At 54.6% G+C, this 23,807-nt stretch overlaps 2 protein-coding genes across 2 annotated transcripts in view; one reads left to right on the forward strand and one right to left on the reverse strand.

The window, feature by feature from the left end:
- Positions 1-20,363, forward strand: part of LOC141078013 (voltage-gated potassium channel regulatory subunit KCNG4-like) — a 28,256-nt gene extending 7,893 nt beyond the window's left edge. The window contains exons 2-3 of the mRNA XM_073564803.1: positions 2,453-3,235; positions 19,469-20,363. Of these exons, the coding sequence (XP_073420904.1) occupies positions 2,486-3,235; positions 19,469-20,239 (1,521 nt within the window). The 5' untranslated portion in view covers positions 2,453-2,485 and the 3' untranslated portion in view covers positions 20,240-20,363. The remainder of the gene's footprint in view (positions 1-2,452; positions 3,236-19,468) is intronic.
- Positions 1-23,807, reverse strand: part of LOC141078014 (uncharacterized) — a 58,737-nt gene that overhangs the window by 33,009 nt on the left and 1,921 nt on the right. The window lies entirely within an intron of this gene.

Here is a 23,807-nt window from a genome sequence, read left to right on the forward strand (position 1 = left end):
GGAATAGATACACGGATCAGCAGACAGTATCACACAGCAGAGGATTAGATACACAGCTCAGGAGACAGTATCACACAGGAGAGGATTAGATACACGGCTCAGCAGTCAGTATCACACAGGAGAGGAATAGATACACGGATCAGCAGACAGTATCACACAGCAGAGGATTAGATACACAGCTCAGGAGACAGTATCACACAGGAGAGGATTAGATACACGGCTCAGCAGTCAGTATCACACAGCACAGGATTAGATACACTGCTCAGCAATCAGTATCACACAGGATAGGATTAGATACACGGCTCAGCATTCAGTATCACACGAGAGGATTAGATACATGGCTCAGCAGTCAGTATCACACAGGAGAGAATTAGATACACGGCTCAGCAGACAGTATCACACACCAGAGGATTAGATACACAGCTCAGCAGTCAGTATCACAGGAGAGGATTAGATACACGAGTCAGCAGTCAGTATCACATAGGATAGAATTAGATACACGGCTCAGCAGACAGTATCACATAGGATAGGATTAGATACACGGCTCAGCAGACAGTATCACACAGGAGAGGATTAAATACACAGCTCAGCAGTCAGTATCACACAGGACAGGATTAGATACACGGCTCAGCCAACAGTATCACACAGGAGAGGATTAGATACACAGCTCAGCAGTCAGTATCACACAGCATAGGATTAGATACACGGCTCAGCAGACAGTATCACACAGGATAGGATTAGATACACAGCTCAGCAGACAGTATCACACAGGAGAGGATTAGATACACGGCTCAGCAGTCAGTATCAAACAGCATAGGATTGGATACACAGCTCAGCAGTATCACACAGGAGAGGATTGGATACACGGCTCAGCAGTCAGTATCACACAGGAGAGGATTAGATACACGGCTCAGCAGTCGGTTTCACACAGGAGAGGATTAGATACACGGCTCAGCAGTCAGTATCACACAGGAAACGATTAGATACACAGCTCAGCAGTCGGTATCACACAGGAGAGGATTAGATACACGGCTCAGCAGTCGGTATCACACAGGAGAGGATTAGATACACAGGTCAGCAGACAGTATCACACAGCAGAGGATTAGATACACGGCTCAGCAGTCAGTATCACACAGGAGAGGATTAGATACACGGCTCAGCAGTCAGTATCACACAGGAGAGGATTAGATACACGGCTCAGCAGTCAGTATCACACAGGAGAGGATTAGATGCACGGCTCAGCAGTCAGTATCACACAGGAGAGGATTAGATACACGGCTCAGCAGTCGGTATCACACAGGAGAGGATTAGATACACGGCTCAGCAGTCGGTATCACACAGGAGAGGATTAGATACACAGGTCAGCAGACAGTATCACACAGCAGAGGATTAGATACACGGCACAGCAGGCAGTATCACACAGGAGAGGATTAGATACACGGCTCAGCAGTCAGTATCACACAGCAGAGGATTAGATACACGGCTCAGCAGTCAGTATCACACAGGAGAGGATTAGATACACGGCTCAGCAGTCAGTATCACACAGGAGAGGATTAGATACACGGCTCAGCAGTCAGTATCACACAGGAGAGGATTAGATGCACGGCTCAGCAGTCAGTATCACACAGGAGAGGATTAGATACACAGCTCAGCAGACAGTATCACACAGCATAGGATTAGATACACAGCTCAGCAGTCAGTATCACAAAAGAGAGGATTATATACACGGCCCAGCAATCAGTATCACAGAGGAGAGGATTAGATACAAAGCTCAGCAGTCAGTATCACAGGAGAGGATTAGATACACGTCAGAATCACACAGGAGAAGATTAGATACACGGCTCAGCAGTCAGTATCACACAGGAGAGGACTAGATACACGGCTCAGCAGTCAGTATCACAGGATAGGATTAGATACACGGCTCAGCAGTCAGTATCACAGGATAGGATTAGATACACGGCTCAGCAGTCAGTATCACACAGGACAAGATTAGATACACGGCCACACAGGATAGGATTAGATACACAGCTCAGCAGTCAGTATCACAGGAGATTAGATACACGACTCAGCAGTCAGTATCACACAGGATAGGATTAGATACACCAGCAGTCCCCCTCCGCCTCAGCGCAGTCCCCCTCCGCCTCAGCGCAGTCCCCCCTCCGCCTCAGCGCAGTCCCCCCTCCGCCTCAGCGCAGTCCCCCCTCCGCCTCAGCGCAGTCCCCCCTCCGCCTCAGCGCAGTCCCCCCTCCGCCTCAGCGCAGTCCCGCCTCAGCGCTCTCCCCCCTCCGCCTCAGCGCAGTCCCGCCTCAGCGCTCTCCCCCTCCGCCTCAGCGCTGTCCCGCCTCAGCGCTCTCCCCCTCCGCCTCAGCACTCTCCCCCTCCGCCTCAGCACTCTCCCCCTCCGCCTCAGCACTCTCCCCCTCCGCCTCAGCACTGTCCTCCTCTCTTCCAGCTCTCCAGGTGAAGCGTCAGCTCTTGGGCCGAGATGCCGATCATCTCCGGGGGTAACGAGCATGACTACAGCAATCTCAGCTCCACATCCAGCATTACGCTCAGCCACTTCTTCCCGGGGGTCTCAGACTCGCAGACATTGAAGGGGGTGCAGTACCAGCGGGCGCAGAGGATCCATGACCTCGACGATCTGTACACCCGCGACTTTAAGCAGGAGATCGTGATTAATGTGGGCGGCATCCGCTACCTGCTGCCCTGGAGCACGCTGGATGACTTCCCCATGACCCGACTCGGGAAACTGAGGTTCTGCAGCAGCTACGACGAGATCATCCAGGTCTGCGATGACTTTGATGAAGACACCAATGAGTTCTTCTTTGACAGGAGCCCGTGTGCGTTCAGTATGATCGTCAGCTTCATGGCGGCCGGGAAGCTGCGTCTTCTGCGGGAAATGTGCGCCCTGTCCTTCCAGGAGGAGCTGCTGTACTGGGGCATCGAGGAGTCCAGCCTGGAGCGCTGCTGCCTCAGGAAGCTCCTCCAGAAGCTGGAGGACCTGGCCGAGATCACCAAGGAGGAGGAGGCGCAGCGGACGCGGGAGACCATCTGTGTGCTGGAGGACCACTCCACCGTGGGCCAGTGCATGAGTGGGCTGCGGGACATGGTGGAGAACCCGCAGTCCGGACTCCCCGGGAAGGTGTTCGCCTGTCTGTCCATCCTCTTCGTGGCCACCACCGCCATCAACCTGTGTGTCAGCACCATGCCAGACCTCCGTGCCGAGGAGGACAGGGTGAGTGATTCGCATGAGATTGCACCGTTGTCCAGGCAGAGGGAGCGCCCCATTGTATCCTCTGGAGATTGCACCTGTCTTTCTCCAGGCGGAGAGAGCGCCCCATTGTATCCTCTGGAGATTGCACCTGTCTTTCTCCAGGTCGGAGAGAGCGCCCCATTGTATCCTCTGGAGATTGCACCTGTCTTTCTCCAGGCGGAGGGAGCGCCCCATTGTATCCTCTGGAGATTGCACCTGTCTTTCTCCAGGCGGAGGGAGCGCCCCATTGTATCCTCTGGAGATTGCACCCGTCTTTCTCCAGGCGGAGGGAGCGCCCCATTGTATCCTCTGGAGATTGCACCCGTCTTTCTCCAGGCGGAGGGAGCGCCCCATTGTATCCTCTGGAGATTGCACCCGTCTTTCTCCAGGCGGAGAGAGCGCCCCATTGTATCCTCTGGAGATTGCACCTGTCTTTCTCCAGGCGGAGAGAGCGCCCCATTGTATCCTCTGGAGATTGCACCTGTCTTTCTCCAGGTGGAGGGAGCGCCCCATTGTATCCTCTGGAGATTGCACCTGTCTTTCTCCAGGCGGAGAGAGCGCCCCATTGTATCCTCTGGAGATTGCACCTGTCTTTCTCCAGGTGGAGGGAGCGCTCCATTGTATCCTCTGGAGATTGCACCCGTCTTTCTCCAGGTGGAGGGAGCGCCCCATTGTATCCTCTGGAGATTGCACCCGTCTTTCTCCAGGTGGAGGGAGCGCCCCTTTGTATCCTCTGGAGATTGCACCCGTCTTTCTCCAGGTGGAGGGAGCGCCCCATTGTATCCTCTGGAGATTGCACCCGTCTTTCTCCAGGCGGAGGGAGCGCCCCATTGTATCCTCTGGAGATTGCACCCGTCTTTCTCCAGGCGGAGGGAGCGCCCCATTGTATCCTCTGGAGATTGCACCTGTCTTTCTCCAGGCGGAGAGAGTGCCCCATTGTATCCTCTGGAGATTGCACCTGTCTTTCTCCAGGCGGAGGGAGCGCCCCATTGTATCCTCTGGAGATTGCACCTGTCTTTCTCCAGGCGGAGGGAGCGCCCCATTGTATCCTCTGGAGATTGCACCTGTCTTTCTCCAGGTGGAGGGAGCGCCCCATTGTATCCTCTGGAGATTGCACCCGTCTTTCTCCAGGTGGAGGGAGCGCTCCATTGTATCCTCTGGAGATTGCACCCGTCTTTCTCCAGGTGGAGGGAGCGCCCCATTGTATCCTCTGGAGATTGCACCCGTCTTTCTCCAGGTGGAGGGAGCGCCCCTTTGTATCCTCTGGAGATTGCACCCGTCTTTCTCCAGGTGGAGGGAGCGCCCCATTGTATCCTCTGGAGATTGCACCCGTCTTTCTCCAGGTGGAGGGAGCGCCCCTTTGTATCCTCTGGAGATTGCACCCGTCTTTCTCCACGCGGAGGGAGCGCCCCCCCGTCTTTTGAGGAGTTTTTATATGACACAGCTAGGGATCGTGCTTTTTGTTTGGCCATTTCTGCACTTGAACAAGTTCATTATGTCGCTGATCCATGTAATTCTTTTCATCTTTGCTCTGGATCCTCAGGGCGCTCATCAGTGTTTTCATTTTTCTTTATACCTTTTCTAGCTGGGCCTCATTTCTATGAATTGCAGACTCCAGTTGAGGTCGTACCATGTCCCTCCCACAAGTTCACACCTCAAAATACAGGACAATAATAGAAGCCACTGATTGACATAGTGCTGCATTTATTCTTTGTTCTACAAGTACTTCTAGTACTTCAGCTGAGCCGTGTATCTAATCCTCTCCTGTGTGATACTGACTGCTGAGCTGTGTATCTAATCCTATCCTGTGTGATACTGACTGCTGAGCCGTGTATCTAATCCTATCCTGTGTTTACTGTCTACTGAGCCGTGTATCTAATCCTCTCCTGTGTGATACTGACTGCTGAGCTGTGTGTCTCAATGTATCTTACAGGACCAGTTAACCCTCCGGACTCCCCCTGTTCATGCAATGGTTTCCTTCTTATTGGAATGTGCACATTGTAGATTCAGACTGAGAGCAGCAAAACCGATGGAAACAAGTTGAAAAGAAACAAGTGCAGACCATGCCCCCTGAGACCCCTCCTGTGCGCCCTGAGACCCCTCCTGCGCGCCCTCTGCAGCTTCATCAGTTGTCACCTGGAATTGATCTGGCAGGAAACATCCAGAGACAAATATAAAACATTATTTATCAGCAACTACTAAATATCAAAATGGAAAGATACAAGTGAGACTGCGGCATCAGCTGCGGCTCCGGCTCCACTCCCTTATATACAGTCATGGCCAAAAGTTTAGAGAATGACACAAATATTAATTTTTACAAAGTCTACTGCTTCATTTTTTCTAATGGCAATTTGCATATACTCCAGAATGTTATAAAGAGTGATCAGCTTAACAGCAATTACTTGCAAAGTCAATATTTGCCTAGAAAATGAACTTTATCCCCCAAAACACATTTCAACATCATTGCAGCCCTGCCTTAAAAGGACCAGCTAACATCGTTTCAGTGATTGCTCCATTAACACAGGTGTGGGTGTTGATGAGGACAGGGCTGGAGATCAATCTGTCATGATTAAGAATGACACCACTGGACACTTTAAAAGGAGGCTGGTGCTTGGCATCATTGTTTCTCTTCTGTTAACCATGGTTATCTCTAAAGAAACACGTGCAGTCATCATTGCACTGCACAAAAATGGCCTAACAGGGAAGAGTATCGCAGCTAGAAAGATTGCACCTCAGTCAACAATCTATCGCATCATCAAGAACTTCAAGGAGAGAGGTTCCCTTGTTGCCAAAAAGGCTCCAGGGCGCCCAAGAAAGACCAGCAAGCGCCAGGACCGTCTCTTAAAAGTGTTTCAGCTGCGGGATCGGGCTACCAGCAGTGCAGAGCTTGCTCAGGAATGGCAGCAGGCAGGTGTGAGTGCATCTGCACGCACTGTGAGGCGGAGACTCTTGGAGCAAGGCCTGGTCTCAAGGAGGGCAGCAAAGAAGCCACTTCTCTCCAGAAAAAACATCATGGACAGACTGATATTCTGCAAGAGGTACAGGGAGTGGACTGCTCAGGACTGGGGTAAAGTCATTTTCTCTGATGAATCCCCTTTTCGATTGTTTGGGACATCTGGAAAACGGCTTATTCGGAGAAGACCAGGTGAGCGCTACCACCAGTCTTGTTTCATGCCAACTGTCAAGCATCCTGAAACCATTCATGTGTGGGGTGGCTTCTCAGCCAAGGGAATGGGCTCTCTCTCAGTCTTGCCTAAAAACACAGCCATGAATAAAGAATGGTACCAGAATGTCCTCCGAGAGCAACTTCTCCCAACCGTCCAAGAGCAGTTTGGCGATCAACAATGCCTTTTTCAACATGATGGAGCACCTTGCCATAAAGCAAAGGTGATAACTAAATGGCTCAGGGAACAAAACAGAGATTTTGGGACCATGGCCTGGAAACTCCCCAGATCTTAATCCCATTGAGAACTTGTGGTCAATCATCAAGAGACGGGTGGACAAACAAAAACCCTCAAATTCAGACAAAATAAAAGCATTGATTTTGCAAGAATGGACTGCTATCAGTCAGGATTTGATCCAGAAGTTGATTGAGAGCATGCCAGGGAGAATTGCTGAGGTCCTGAAGAAGAAGGGTCAACACTGCAAATATTGACTTGCTGCATTAACTCATTCTAACTGTCAATATAACCTTTTGTTACTCATAATATGATTGCAATTATATTTCTGTATGTGATAAAAACATCTGACAAACACATAAAAACCAGAGGCCAGCAGATCATGTGAAAATATAATATTTGTGTCATTCTCAAAACTTTTGGCCATGACTGTACCTTTGTGTCGGTATGAGGTGAGCCAGAACTGCGGGGTCCCGTACTCCACCATCAGGACCGCGGGGTCCCGTACTCCACCATCAGGACCGCGGGGTCCCGTACTCCACCATCAGGACCGCGGGGTCCCGTACTCCACCATCAGGACCGCGGGGTCCCGTACTCCACCATCAGGAGGAGGACGAGAAGAAATCTATCGCCCCGCGACCCATCCTCTAATGGCAGCGTCACCGAGCTACAACTAATGACAAAAGGCGTAAAATCTGTGACCTCGGATATAAATGTCCCAGGACGTGACGCCCCACAACCGAGACGCCCCCGCACACCAGAGACGCCCCCGCACACCAGAGACGCCCCCGCACACCAGAGACGCCCCCGCACACCAGAGACGCCCCGCAGGAGCCACATTGGGAAGTGACGATGGCAGCCGTCTCCCATTCCCTACACAACATTAGAGGATTCTCACGTTGATACATTAAATTATTTGGGAATAATCTGTAACATCTGGAGCGTAACGTGCAGACGACCTAGGAGCACGCGCACACCGCGGGGGGTGATCCTGCACGCATAGTGCCGGAGGGCTGGGAGTATCCTCCATCTAATATGCAGCAGCACAGAGGATTTCAGGAGAAGAGTGTGCCTGTCCTGTGGGGGGTCAGACACAGACTGAGCAGGATCCCCAGCTCAGAGGATTCAGTGTGCAGCTCTGACGGGGGTCTCAGTGTTTCAGGGGCATGGGAATAGAAGACTTCCCCGGCAGCAGTCTAGTCTACAGCAGCACAGAGGATTTCTGCCAGCGGGGGCTGGGCTGTAACTCTAGATTATTCCAGCTTCCCGCTGACAGATCCGGTTGCGGTGTCCATTTCTGGCCGCCATCAGCGCGGTGTCGCAGGCGGCTCTACATTTCCATTACTCCTTCATTAATTCGTCCAGCGATCACTCGGGGCTTTCACTTCCAGATCAGTAAATGGATTTCTCTAATTTCACCCGTCCTGAATATTTCATGTCTGGTCCCCACCGCAGTCTCCATACACCTCTGAAATCCTCTGTGCTGCTGCGCACTCTGCTTCTTCCGGACAGTCATTGATGATGCCGGTATGATGGCGGCTCCGGATCTCGCTGCGGATTGGAGCCCTGAGAACGACTCTCAGCGGACGGTGGATGCTGCGTCTCTCCACCAGAAGCGTGAGCGCCGTCATCCGCAGATATCACCGCGGAGTCGTGTGTCCGGGGGAACCGATACTGATCGCAGGGATCGGGTTCCAGGGACCTCATCTCAGAGATACATCCCTGCATATCCTCCAGAGCTGCAATCACTATTCTGCTGTTACATCGTGTCTCATCCTCCAGTCACCTCCAGAGCTGCAGTCACTATACTGCTGTTACATCGTGTCTTATCCTCCAACTCTTTTATTTTACAAAATTATCAAAATTACACTCAGAAACAAACCACAATACATAAACTAAAGAAAACCAACATAGACAGACATAAAATGTGCAAAACATGCGCAAACAACTGAAAGTCCAAATCCTTTCCTTGTCCCCCACTGAGCTCGGCAGCTCAGGGTCCCCCAGCAGGAATCCACTGAAAAGAGAATACAAAGAAACATAAACCCCTCTCCCCACTCTCACTCCATTCACCCCCATTCACCCCCATTCACACCTCACCGATTTTACTAGTTTACTATTTACAATTTTACTATTTACAAAAACCAAACGAAAATAACCCTTTCCTGGCCCTCCGCCTTGAAAAAAACAAGAACTCTGCCACTTTGGCCGACAAACCTCACCTCCTATTACACAGCAAAGATTTTTTTTTTTTTCCTCTCCCACACATGGCAACAAGTTCGCAGCCTTTTTTTTCCCACCACCTTGCACCGCAGGTCCTACAAGTTTGTAGCCTTGTCACTGCAAAATCTGGTCCACGAAAGTTTATGGCCTTTTGATTCCACACGAAAACTATTTCCAGGGTCCGCAGAGTCTACTTCTCCTGCCCTGCTCCTTTGCTCCTTCATGTTGCTCTTGGCATCCGGACATCCATCCACCACCCCCCATGCACCCCCCTCCCAACCTGACTACACCCCATCCACACATTCTAACTAAAAAGACAAAAAAAAACGTGTGTTATATGTTTTTCCTTTTACCAAAGCACAACCAAAAGACATTTTCCAAAACTCTCAATACCATCCCATCTACTTACGCATTAATATACAAACTAAACACAGCATTTACATACCCAAGGCCCAAGTTTGGCACCTGTAAGCCCAATATCCATTATATGTCCTGTTTTTAAAACAAAAAGCTAAGGTGGCATGCACCAGCCCACCACCAGGAAAAGGGGTTCTAGAGGCTCCATCCCTCACTAACACATTCATCCTATCCCTCAAGAACTAAGACTGTCCCTACTTCTGTCCCTAAAAAAGAAACCTGTCCCTATCTGTCCCTACCTGCCCCTACTCCACCTAACTTATCATAACTAACTCTCTATCTGTCCCTCAGTGCCTGTCCCTCCCTGTCCCTATCTGCCCCTACTTCTGTCCCTAACACACCCAGTGAAACTTATGCTATCCCTACCCTCATTCACACGGAGCTAGCTCTCCCTTGAGTGCGTTTTTAAAAGGAGAGGCCTCTCCAAAGCCAAGAGGCCTTCCTCACACCCAACCTTTCGAACTCCAAAGAACGGACCTTCACCAGGTCACCCAAGATGTTTCCTACCACCTCATCCCTTGGGAGGGTTTTTTTCCGTGTCGTAACTAGGCACCGTGCATTCCAAGTGTGGAACCTAACCGCTGCACTGACTAGGAATAAAGTGCACGGGTCCCGGCCACCCAGGGATCTGAACGCTCCATAGGCCCATTCAGCGTAGGAGAGGGACGCCAGCCGCGGCCAACGTATGGAGGCACCCACCCTGTTGTAAACCTCTGCATTAAAGGGACAATGAAGCAGGAAGTGCTCCATGCTTTCCAGCACGTCGCCACACTCCTCACGAGGGCAACCCCGGTCATCGGAGTTCCTGCACTTCAAGTTGTCCCTTACATACAGCCTCCCGTGGAAGCAACGCCAGGTCAAGTCCCAAAACTTCATGGGGATCCGCTTAGAATTTAAAAGCCCCAGCCCGACCTCCAGATCCCGGCCTGGGCAATCCTTAAGGGCCAGGGGCTTCTGGAAATGGGTCAACAGGACCCTCCTGTCAAGGCACTGCCTCGACATGGTCCTGATTTCCCACATTCCCAGACCCCACCGGCGGATCACCTTCAGAACCGGGGTAGCGTAAGCCGGGAGATGCCCATGAGGTGTACGTAGGTCCTTCACCCGCCCTCCTGTCTCCCATTCCTGGAAGAAAGGCCAAAGCCAACCCTTGCAGGAGACTACCCACGGAGGAGCCCTCTCTAGCCAGAGGTTGGAGATGTTAGTCTTAAGAAAGGTGTTTACTAGAAACACCACCGGGTTGACCATACCCAACCCGCCTAGTCTCCTCGTACGGTATGTAACCTCCCTCTTGATTAGGTTAAGCCTATTCCCCCATAACAATTGGAAGAACAGGCTATAGACCCGCGTCCAGAGAGGTTCCGGCAAGATGCACACACTGCCCAGGTATATCAATAAAGGTAGCAGATAGCCTTTAGCCAGGGAAACCCTTTCCCTCAGGGTTAAAGACCAACCCTTCCATTGGTCCACCTTTTGGGCAGCGATCTTAAGTCTGCCCTCCCAATTTTGCTGGGGGTAGTCCCCGGGGCCAAATTCGATGCCTAGAATTTTGGCGGTGGCCTGGGGCCCTGGAAGGGTGTCCGGGAGATCAAAACTAGGATCTCCCCCTCCCAGCCAGAGACTTTCACACTTATCCCGGTTGATCATGGACCCGGATGCCTCCGAGTAGCGCACTACCTCCGACATGACCCAGTCCGCCTCCCCTCTCGAGGATACGAACAGGGAAACATCATCGGCGTACGCCACCACCCTCAGAGAGGAGCCAGAGCCCGGCCGGTCCATCCCGACTCCCGCCAGCGGTCCACGATCTACCCTCCTTAAGAAGGGATCGATCGCGAACACGTATAAAAGCGGGCTCAGCGGACAGCCCTGACGGACCCCAGAACCCACCTCAAAAGGACGACCTGACCAACCATTCACCAGCGGAAAAGTCTCAGCCCCTTGGTACAAGATCTCTAACCATTTTACAAACCTCCCAGGCAGACCATACCTCAAAAGGACGGACCAGAGGTACTCGTGGTTGACCCGGTCAAAGGCTTTCGCTTGATCTAATGACAGCAAGTACCCCTTCCAGTGACCTGCCCTACCCTGCTCCACTGCCTCTCGGACACCGAGCACAGCACTAAAAGTACTGCGGCCTGGAACAGAGCAATGCTGGGCCCCTGAAAGGAGCCGGGGTGCAAACTTCACCAGCCAATTAAACAGCACCTTGGCCAGAACCTTCCGGTCCGTATCGAGAAGCGCTATGGGACGCCAGTTCTCGATTCGGGACGGATCCTTACCCTTTGACAGAATAATGAGGGCTGACTTCCTCATTGAGCCGGGAAGAGTGCCCGAGGAGAGACACTCATTAAAGACCCCTGTCAAGAGGGGGACCAAGGAGTCCCTAAAAGTCTTATAGAACTCAGATGTTAAGCCATCCGGACCTGGCGATTTCTTGAGCCGAAGCCCATCAATGGCCAGTCTCACTTCCTCTTCCCTGATTTCTTCTGCCAAAACACCAAGAGAGGGGTCACCCCCTGGCTCTGGGATGGCTTCAGCCAGGAAAGCCGACATCCTGTCCCGATCCAGATCCTTCTTTTCCAAGAGGTGTGAGTAGAAGGATCTGACTACCTCCAGGATCCCTGATTTGGATCTGTTCAGGGACCCCGTACTGTCGATCAGTCCTGTCACCATCTTACAATTCACTGACATCTTACAGTTTCTGTAAGGGTCGGGCGAGCGGTACTTCCCGAAGTCCCTCTCAAAAACCAAGGATGTGTGCCTATCATACTGACACCTCTTGAGCAAAGATTTCACTCTGGAGATTTCCTCTCGGTCACCTCCAGTCGAGACAAGCTGCTCGAGTTTCCTCCCCAGAGCCCGGTACAAGCGGTGCCTGTTCAGACTCCTGAGGCTCGAGAGCTGACGGAAGAACCCCGCCACCCGCTTTTTGAAGATCTCCCACCACTCTGACTTACTACTACAGAGATCCAACAGCGGTACCTGGCTCTGAAGAAAATCCTAGGAGGATTGTCTCACCTCCGCTTCTTCCAGCAGGGACGAATTGAGCTTCCACAGCCCTCTTCCCATCCGAGGAGTCTCTGCAACATTCAGAGAAAAGAAAATTAGACAGTGATCGGAGAACTCCACCTCAACGGCGGACACAGCAGAAAAGATGGCGTCCTCCTTCAAAAAAAACCTGTCTATTCTAGACCTACAGCTACCCCTATGGTAGGTGAAACCTCCGTGACCTGGGGTGTGCCGGATGTGAGCATCCACCAGGCGAGCTTCACTGGCTATGCTATTCAACGCGACGCTATCATAAGCCAGGCGATCTCCGGGACCCCCCCGGTCACGGGACCTCGTAATGGTGTTGAAGTCCCCACCGAAGACCACCTGTCGGCTCGTAAAAAGAAAGGGCTTGATCCTCAGGAAGAGACATTTGCGGTCCCACTTGGACTGCGGGCCGTAGATGTTGATGAGCCGGAGCTCTTGTCCCCTCATGAAGACATCTAGGATCAGGCACCTCCCCATTTCCAACTCAGTAACCCGTCGGCATTCAACTGCTGCAGTCTTAAAAAGGACTGCCACCCCGCTATACGGCTCGGCCGCAAGAGACCAGTATGAGGGCCCGCACCTCCACTCCCTCCGTGCTTTATAGATGGCCCCCATGTCTGTTAGTCTGGTCTCTTGCAAGAATAAAATTTCTGCCTCAATCCGGGAGAAAAAATCAAAGGCCGTGAAGCGAGCCGCATCTGACTTAATGCTGGCGACATTAATAGACGCCAGCGTCAACGGGGCGAGTTCAGCCATCATGGGTGATCGAGTTGGATGGCCAATTTCTTCCCTACCCCGCTATTACCTCCTCCTGGGGAGGGGTCAGACACCTTCCTTTTCAGGGAAGCTCCCGACGTGTCCATCCCACCCCCCCCCGGTGTCCTCGCCCCCGGGTTCCAGGTCTGTCCCCCCCTCAGGAGGAGCAATGCCCCCTGAGGGACGGACTCCGCCATCCCCTGAAGGACCCTCCGGTGTTGCCCCCGGCCCAGTACCCTCGTCTTGCGGTTCATCATCTGAACCCCCGAGGGCGCTGAACCGGTTGGAGAGTCTGATCAGAGGGGGGTCAGCAGGCCCTTCCGTATGCACCCTTGTGGTCGGGGGCGGGGGGGACTTTGAAGGCTTGTCAGCCTTCCTCCCCACCGCTTTGCGCTTGGCACGCCTGGTTTTGCCACCTGGTGCTGTAGGCTGCTCTTGGACATCCTCATCAACACTTTCATACTGTGAGGACCCGTCCGAGTCAGCCGCTTTCTCCTCTCTCTCCATCCTCCTGATCTCCTCACTCACCGCACTCTCCCCCAGGGCCTCAGAGGCTTTGGCCACGGGCCTGGAAGGAGGAGCAGGCATCACCCCGGTTGCCCGAGGCTCCACCTGTCCCTTACCTCCCTGGCGCTTTTCCTGCCTCCGCTGGTACGCGGGGCCCCTTGCAGCATTGCCCTTCCTCACTGGCCCCTCAGCCCTTCCCCCTTCACCACCTGCCACAGCAGAAGCAGCGCCACCGGGGGTTGCCCCCCCGCGGTCTCTCCCCACCGGGCCTGTGGCGGCATTAGAGAAAGAGCGAGGGCAGCGGTTGAGAGGGTGACCCAGGTCACCACACAGGTGGCACCGAATGTCTTTGCACAAGGCAGCCAGGTGACCTACCCCACCACACAACGCGCACTTCTGCACCTTGCAGTTGTTGCTGAAGTGAGTGGGGTCGCCGCACTTGTGGCAGACCTTCGGTTGCCCCTGGTAGAAGACCAGGATCCTGTCCCTTCCCAGGAACGCCGAGGAAGGGATGTGGGTGACCGTGCCGCCGGAAACCTTCAATTTGACCATGAAGGTCCAGCCCCCCGACCAGATGCCAAACTCGTCCCTGTTCTTTTTTGGGACCTCGGTGACCTCCCCGTAACGGGAAAGCCACGTCATGATGTCCACGCCTGCGAGTGACTCGTTACATGTAACCACGGTCACTCGCTTGACGGAATTTTGGCGAGACACCGCTTGAGCCACGAAGTCTCGCCATCCGGGCTCTTCTCGCACCAGCTCGTAGTTTGACCAGAAGAGCTCAAGCCCCTCTGGCCGCACGAAGCTGACGTCGAAGAAGCGGGACGCCGAAGGGTGTATCGGCAAAGATGTCATTCGCCCCGAAGCCCATCTTAAGGAGGAGCTCCACCACCTTGCTCCTAGGTGGACAAGCTTCACTGCCCCCCCACCTAAGACGGACCACATTCCTTCTTGGCGGCCCCTGCCCGGCTGTGGGGAGAGACCAAACAGTCCCTCCCTCCCTTTGATTTTGGAAGGCTGCTAGGCCATGTCTCTCTATCCAGAAAGACAGGTCCACTGTCCTCCCCTCTACCATGATCGATCTTTCTCCCCTTTGGAGGGCCTCCAGGAAACGGCGGTGCAAACCGCCGTCCCCGGAGCCCGGAGGCGAGGAGACCCCCCCGGAACCACCCCGACCCCCAGCCGCGACCCCCGCATAATTACGTTGGGGCCTCGCGGCTGGGGGGGCAGACGGGCCAGCCCTCCCACCACTACCACCACTTGTGCCAGCACCCTCATTCACTCTCCCGTTCACTCTTTTATTATTTCCACTCGCTCCGGCACTCACTCCAGCATTTACTGCCACATTCACACTCGCACTCACTCCCTCATCCATATCGCTCACATCACCATTTATGTCCTCAAACAGCTCTTCAAAAATATCTCCTATCTCACTCCCACTCTCACTTCCAGATAGACCACTATTTACATTAGCAGACTTGGTGTTGCAGTACCCCTGCCTGCCTGCTGGGGGCCCTGACTGGCCAGCGCTCTGCTCCTTGGAGCTGCTGGCACTGCTCCAACTCTTGTCCAAGAGTGCCGCTGCCCCTTTAAATACCTCCGAGCAGAGCGCACTCAGTACGCCCTGCCCGAGCCTGGGAGCAGCAGCAGCTCCTGGGTTCTCTGGCTCCACTTTTTTTTCTTTTTGCGGTGTCTTTGCACTGAGGACAGGGACGGCCACTGCCACCGCACCCTGCCCTCTGCTGTTCGCCCCCGCCGGCTTCCCAAGGAGTGCCAGAGCCCCCGCACCACCAGATGGAGGTAAGCGGACTGGGGACCCCGACAACTCCCTACCGACTTTTGGGGGCACTATGCTGCTTGAGGGGGTAGGCGGGACAGGAGGCAGTGGGCCCGCCAAGGCCACGCCCCCCGCCGGCCGCAGCCACCCCGGGCAGAGCAGTGACCCCTTGCGAGGCCACGCCCTCCCCAGGTGACGCGGGCACAGCGGGCGGGACAGCGGCCGAGGAGGACACGCCCCCCCGCATGCCGCAGCCTTTGCAGGCTGGGCAACACTCGGGGAGGCCACGCCCCCCCTCACGGACCGTCACTGCGCCCCTGAACTCACCACTTGATGTTGGCAGGGCTGGCCACTCCCCCTCGTCGCCCAGCGGCGGCGGTGCCCCCAGCACGGACCCCTTTTTGGGTCTACGCGCCGGGGACCCCGCTCTTGCCACGGGCGCCGTCAGAGGAGCTACCAGCCCCTTGCATTTTTTTAGCTGCTGCTTCACAGCAGCCTCCACGCCCTTTCTAGGTCTCTGGACCCCCATAAGTGGACCAGACTTAACGGACCCGTGCGTGGGGGATCCAGAGACCCCAGCACTCACCGCCGGAGGTGCGGTCCTGGCTGTACCCGTGCTGAGCGCCAGGCCAGCCCCCCCTGCCACCGGGGACTGAGCCCGGACACCACTACTGCCAATACCGCCAGCGGCTGTTACACCACTGGCACCAGCACCAACCTCCATGTCGCTGCCTGAACCCTCACCGCCACCACCAGATGTGACGGTAAGGTCCAGGCACACATCACTCTCCCCGCGCCCCCGCTGCGGACCCACCACAGGGCCCGAGCCGGGGTGGGCAGCGGGTTCCATACAGCGGGACAGAGGGGCCCCGGAAAGAGGGACAAACATAAGTTTGTCAGCCACGGTGTTTTTTGGCTTGCGCTTGTTTTTTTTCTTTTTCCTCTTTCCGGTTGCCTCGTCCTCAGGGCAGACCTCATCCCCAAAGAGCAGTGTGCCAAACCGCTCTGGGGACTCGATCTGCCTCACCTGTTGTAGGACGAGGCAGCCCCCCTCACCACTACTGTCCCCACTCCCACCAGCCTCCCCCTCACTTTCCTCCGAGTAACTGGAGTCCGGTGGGAGAGCCACTTGCTCAGGGGCAACCCCGCTGCATGTTACCTGGGTGTTGTTGCTCACCTGGCCTTCAGGTGGGGCAGGCGTAGATGTTCCGCCATCCTCCTCCTCCTCTTGGCCCTCCACCTGGCAGGGGCCTCCCGACCCCCCAGGAGACCCTCCGGTCATGGCTCTAAACCGGTCATCGTTTTTCAGTTTCTCTGCGAAGGGGCCGCTCCCACTCAGGATAGCCGCCCGTATCTCCTCCAAGGCCCTGATAGCCCCCTTCAGCCTCTCCACCGTGGCGGAGACCTCAGCTCGTCTCGAGGCGGGGAGCCGGTTCTTAGCCACCGCTCGTGCTCCCCTTAACTCCTCCCGGAGTTTTCTCAGCTGTTTGGCGGCCTCCTCATATTCGCAGAGGTGCGCATGGATGCGGGAGGCGTAGATGGTAGATGGCTCTCCCTCAGCTCTGGAGCCCCAGATGTTGGGGGGCTCTGCCACTGCACCTCTGCTCTGGGCCGCCACTCCTCCGGGAGGAGGAGCCGCCATGGTACCAGCTTCGGGGGGCCCGGTGTCCCAGGGCTCCTGGGTCCTGCGACCCCCTCTCTCCTGGGTCCGTCTCTTCCCCATCTCCCTGGGACTGGCTGGCTGCACCCTGGCCTCCGGATGGTGCTGAGGCCCCCCACCCCCAGCTGGCTTGCCGGAGGGTGGGAGCCAGGGGCACAGCCCCGGCGCTCAGTCCCAGGGAGAGTCCTCTTTCCTGGGAAGGGGGCAGATGGAAAGTCCTTGCAGGAAAAAACCTCCCTTCCCAGGAGCTTAGCAAGGCCCTAGCCTGCAGATGCTCAGCACAGATGCTCCTCCTCTTCCTGGGCGTGCTCTATCCTCCAGTCACCTCCAGAGCTGCGGTCACTATTCTGTTACATCGTGTCTTATCCTCCAGAGCTGCGGTCACTATTCTGTTACATTGTGTCTTATCCTCCAGCGCTGCAGTCACTATTCTGCTGTTACATCATCTCTTATCCTCCAGTCACCTCCAGATCTGCAGTCCCTGTTCTGCTATTCTGCTGTTACATCATGTCTTATCCTCCAGTCACCTCCAGAGCTGCAGTCCCTGTTCTGCTTCTCCTTTTTGATGCAGCTTGGGGAGGGTTTGGGGGATGTGGTGCCTGATTTCAGGGCCTGATACCAGCAGATGGGACACTGTGCTCATTACAAGATGACCCGCAGTTACCGCCATCGTCAGTATCTGGTGACCGCCCGTCGCCTCCATCGTCAGTATCTGGTGACCGCCCGTCGCCTCCATCGTCAGTATCTGGTGACCGCCCGTCGCCTCCATCGTCAGTATCTGGTGAACGTCCATCTATGGCAATATGGTGATGATGCTTTTCTCCCATGATGGAGACCAGGTCACAAAGCAAACGCGAGAACTAAGCGGCCCAGTGAATAAAACACTGATATTTTGTGTCCACAACCAGGAAACTCCCAAACCTCAGTCTCATTGAGATCCTGCCTCAGTCCTCAAAAAGCCACAAACCCCAGAACTTGTGATAACTCCGAGGTCTGATGATACAAGGCGGCCAACAGTTAGGATCTGCCCAGAAGCCGAAATCCAGCTACCGGGGGAAGGGCAGGAGCGTGGAGAATAAGGGGCAGGAGAGCGTGGAGAATAAGGGGCAGGAGAGCGTGGAGAATAAGGGGCAGGAGAGCGTGGAGAATAAGGGGCAGGAGAGCGTGGAGAATAAGGGGCAGGAGAGCGTGGAGAATAAGGGGCAGGAGAGCGTGGAGAATAAGGGGCAGGAGAGCGTGGAGAATAAGGGGCAGGAGAGCGTGGAGAATAAGGGGCAGGAGAGCGTGGAGAATAAGGGGCAGGAGAGCGTGGAGAATAAGGGGCAGGAGAGCGTGGAGAATAAGGGGCAGGAGAGCGTGGAGAATAAGGGGCAGGAGAGCGTGGAGAATAAGGGGCAGGAGAGCGTGGAGAATAAGGGGCAGGAGAGCGTGGAGAATAAGGGGCAGGAGAGCGTGGAGAATAAGGGGCAGGAGAGCGTGGAGAATAAGGGGCAGGAGAGCGTGGAGAATAAGGGGCAGGAGCGTGGAGAATAAGGGGCAGGAGCGTGGAGAATAAGGGGCAGGAGCGTGGGGAATAACGGGGCAGGAGCGTGGGGAATAAGGGGCAGGAGCGTGGGGAATAAGGGGCAGGAGCGTGGGGAATAAGGGGCAGGAGCGTGGGGAATAAGGGGCAGGAGCGTGGGGAATAAGGGGCAGGAGCGTGGGGAATAAGGGGCAGGAGCGTGGGGAATAAGGGACAACGCTGGGGATATTGAGCCATCAAATAAACTTCATGTGTTTGTCAATAAAATGTAACATTGTGCAGAATGTTTATAATTGTCCGTCAGTAACCATAGAAACAGCGACTAAAGAACAAAAACAAAGAGCAAAAATGTGAAAGCTTTTAGCCAAAACTGTAGAAGCGAACATAAGAAATGAAATATATTGTAAGCTTCTTTCGCCACCTATAATCCACTTTTCATCTCCTAAACTCATCATTCACTCTGAAAAACTGCTAAAATCCACCCTGCTGAAAACTAAATGGACAGGACTCACTGAGGGATCAGTTTACTAAGTGAAGGAATGGAGGTGAGCTAGAGAAGCACAGTAATATAGAGACCAGGGTGCTGCTTCTGGTTTTTATCTGACTATGTTACTATGTTTTATCTCACTTCAGAGCTGGATTCACAGCTACGTCGCTTAGTACTTCTGCATAATTCCCTGCGTACTTGCTGCTGCTTCTGGACATGTACTACATGGAGACAGGAGAGCAACAATTCCTCATGTCCATGTACGCTGTTTATGGAGACATCATAGCATCTCGTCTTCCCCCTAGGATTGGGGGAGGGGGGAATTGGTGAAAGTGCAGGATACGAGTATATAATGGCCAGAAAGTTACATTCCTCCACATTGCAGGTTTTGCCCTTTGTACTGAGCACTTTCTTCTCTTTCTGCCCCAGGGTGAGTGTTCTCAGAAATGCTACAACATCTTCATCATCGAGACGGTCTGCGTGGCTTGGTTCTCTCTAGAGTTCCTACTGAGGTTCGTTCAGGCCAAGAGTAAGTGCAAGTTCTTCCAGGGTCCGCTGAACATCATCGATGTGCTGGCCATCTTACCGTACTACGTGTCTCTCATTGTGGAGGACGAGCAGAAAATTCTGGAAAAGCCAGGCAGCAATTCCTACTTGGAGAAGATTGGGCTTCTGCTGCGGGTCCTACGTGCCTTGAGGATTCTGTATGTGATGCGTCTCGCCCGTCACTCGCTGGGCCTGCAGACTCTGGGCCTCACCGTGCGCCGCTGCACCCGGGAGTTCGGCCTCCTCTTGCTCTTCCTGTGCGTAGCCGTCACACTCTTTGCTCCTCTCGTCCACTTGGCGGAGAATGAAATGGGCCGATGCCAGGAATTCACCAGTGTGCCCGCGTCCTACTGGTGGGCCATCATCTCCATGACCACAGTTGGCTATGGAGACATGGTGCCCAGAAGTATCCCAGGTCAGGTGGTGGCACTCAGCAGCATCCTGAGCGGCATCTTGATCATGGCGTTCCCCGCTACCTCCATCTTCCACACCTTCTCCCGCTCCTACTCCGAGCTGAAGCGCGATCAGGAAAGACTCCAGAGCCGCCTGATGAGGCTGAAAGACGCCGACCAGTCTGGAGAGAGCGACACCTTCAACGACACGGACAGCCTCATGTCTGACGACACCTACAAGTACTTCTATAGCGGGAAGTAGACAGCACATGACGCTATATGGAGCCAAGCCATGAGCCCAATACTGAGGCACACGCCGTCCAGCAGCTAAAGCGTCAACAGCTGTGTAATATAGCATCAATAAAAGCCATACGTTATCTACGGTCCGTACGTATCTACCGTGTGTCTCATTATCAGACCCCCATCAGGGTGAACCCCAAATCCCAGAGGTCTCAGTCCGTGCGCGGCAGCATCAGGTGGTTTAATAGTTTGTAATCGTCGGAGACGTCACGGCGGCGAGGACACGGTCACGGCGGAGCGGAGACATTGACGGTGGCGAGGACATGGTCATGGCGGCGAGGACACGGTCACGGCGGAGCGGAGACATTCACGGCGGCGAGGACACGGTCACGGCGGAGCGGAGACATTCACGGCGGCGAGGACACGGTCACGGCGGAGCGGAGACATTCACGGCGGCGAGGACACGGTCACGGCGGAGCGGAGACATTCACGGCGGCGAGGACACGGTCACGGCGGAGCGGAGACATTCACGGCGGCGAGGACACGGTCACGGCGGAGCGGAGACATTCACGGCGGCGAGGACACGGTCACGGCGGAGCGGAGACATTCACGGCGGCGAGGACACGGTCACGGCGGAGCGGAGACATTCACGGCGGCGAGGACACGGTCACGGCGGAGGGGAGACATTCACGGTGGTGAGAACACGGTCACGGCGGAGGGGAGACATACACGGTGGTGAGAACACGGTCACGGCGGAGCGGAGACATTCACGGTGGTGAGGACACAGTCACGGCGGAGCGGAGACATTCACGGCGGCGAGGACACGGTCACGGCGGAGGGGAGACATTGACGGCGGCAAGGACATAGTCATGGCGGCGAGGACACGTCACGGCGGAGGAGAGACATTCACGGCGGCGAGGACACTGTCACGGCGGAGCGGAGACATTCACGGCGGCGAGGACACTGTCACGGCGGAGCGGAGACATTCACGGTGGTGAGGACACTGTCACGGCGGAGCGTAGACCTTCACGGCGGCGAGGACACTGTCACGGCAGTGATGAGTCCCTTGAAATGTTTCCAATTCTTCCTTCTTTTCGGGATTGTTACCGATTGTGAGGTGAGAATGGCGTCACATGATGTAGATAACTTTTCAGGTTCCAGTAGGAATCATTTATAGCTGCAGGAAATGATCGGCTATTTCCCTGTGCAGGTGGAGCAGGATTAGTGTAGCCGGGGGGACACTCACCGGTTGGGCAGCTGCTGATCACACATTCTACATCTACCATAAAGCCCCCCGTACCGGGAGCCGCCGATCACACATTCTACATATACCATAAAGCCCCCCGTACCGGGAGCCGCCGATCACACATTCTACATATACCATAAAGCCCCCCGTACCGGGAGCCGCCGATCACACATTCTACATATACCATAAAGCCCCCCGTACCGGGAGCCGCCGATCACACATTCTACATATACCATAAAGCCCCCCGTACCGGGAGCCGCCGATCACACATTCTACATATACCATAAAGCCCCCCGTACCGGGAGCCGCCGATCACACATTCTACATATACCATAAAGCCCCCCGTACCGGGAGCCGCCGATCACACATTCTACATCTACCATAAAGCCCCCCGTACCAGGAGCCGCCGATCACACATTCTACATCTACCATAAAGCCCCCCTTACCGGGAGCCGCCGATCACACATTCTACATCTACCATAAAGCCCCCCGTACCGGGAGCCGCCGATCACACATTCTACATCTACCATAAAGCCCCCCGTACCAGGAGCCGCCGATCACACATTCTACATCTACCATAAAGCCCCCCGTACCGGGAGCCGCTGATCACACATTCTACATCTACCATAAAGCCCCCTTGTACCGGGAACCGCCGATCACACATTCTACATCTACCATGAAGCCCCCCGTACTCCAAACTGCTCATCACCACGAAGCCCCCCGTACTCGGAGCCGCTCATCACCACGAAGCCCCCCGTACTCGGAACCGCTCATCACGAACTCCCCCGTACTCGGAGCCGCTCATCACCATGAAGCCCCCCGTACTCGGAGCCGCTCATCACCACGAAGCCCCCCGTACTCGGAGCCGCTCATCACGAAGCCCCCCGTACTCGGAGCCACTCATCACGAAGCCCCCCGTACTCGGAGCCGCTCATCACCATGAAGCCTCCCATAGTCGGAGCCGCTCATCACCATGAAGCCCCCCGTACTCGGAGCCGCTCATCACTATGAAGCCCCCCCGTACTCGGAGCCGCTGGTATCAGTGATTCATTCCCTCATTATCATTTATTTTTATAGATACAAAATTTGGCAGAACAGGAGAAAATCTGGAACCAAGAAAGAACAAACAGATCCAGAGATGATCGGCCAAAAGGAAGCAGCAAGGAGGCGGCAGCGGGTGGGGGCACGGAGATCTGCGGGGGCTCGGGGAAGCGCACTATTGCTTTCTGGTATCAGCCATGGCTCAGGGTAGGCAACAGCCGCAGTCACAAGCCCCGGACTAGGAGACCATGCACACATGTGGGGTCCGACTCACCGCTGGCTCCGGCCGCCCATCGTACATCGCCGTCCAGGAGGAGAAGTGTGCGTGATCCCAGAGGAAGCGTCCGTGGCCCACCTGACACCATCATTATAAGAGGGCGAAGACCCCAGAGCTGACTCCCTAATATATCACACAGTGTATCACTACTCCCATCATCCCTGACCCCGGAGCTCACAATCTAATCTCCTATCACACAGAGTATCACTACTCCCATCATCCCTGACCCCAGAGCTCACAATCTAATCTCCTATCACACAGTGTATCACTACTCCCATCATCCCTGACCCCAGAGCTCACAATCTAATCTCCTATCACACAGTGTATCACTACTCCCATCATCCCTGACCCCAGAGCTCACAATCTAATCTCCTATCACACAGTGTATCACTACTCCCATCATCCCTGACCCCGGAGCTCACAATCTAATCTCCTATCACACAGTGTATCACTACTCCCATCATCCCCGACCCCAGAGCTCACAATCTAATCTCCTATCACACAGTGTATCACTACTCCCATCATCCCCGACCCCGGAGCTCACAATCTAATCTCCTATCACACAGTGTATCACTACTCCCATCATCCCTGACCCCAGAGCTCACAATCTAATCTCCTATCACACAGTGTATCACTACTCCCATCATCCCTGACCCCAGAGCTCACAATCTAATCTCCTATCACACAGTGTATCACTACTCCCATCATCCCTGACCCCAGAGCTCACAATCTAATCTCCTATCACACAGTGTATCACTACTCCCATCATCCCTGACCCCGGAGCTCACAATCTAATCTCCTATCACACAGTGTATCACTACTCCCATCATCCCTGACCCCGGAGCTCACAATCTAATCTCCTATCACACAGTGTATCACTACTCCCATCATCCCTGACCCCGGAGCTCACAATCTAATCTCCTATCACACAGTGTATCACTACTCCCATCATCCCTGACCCCAGAGCTCACAATCTAATCTCCCATCACACAGTGTATCACTACTCCCATCATCCCTGACCCCGGA

The sequence above is a fragment of the Dendrobates tinctorius genome, unplaced genomic scaffold, assembly GCF_039654945.1.
Source record: "Dendrobates tinctorius isolate UK_male_01 unplaced genomic scaffold, ASM3965494v1 ptg000490l, whole genome shotgun sequence".
Lineage (NCBI taxonomy): Eukaryota > Metazoa > Chordata > Amphibia > Anura > Dendrobatidae > Dendrobates > Dendrobates tinctorius.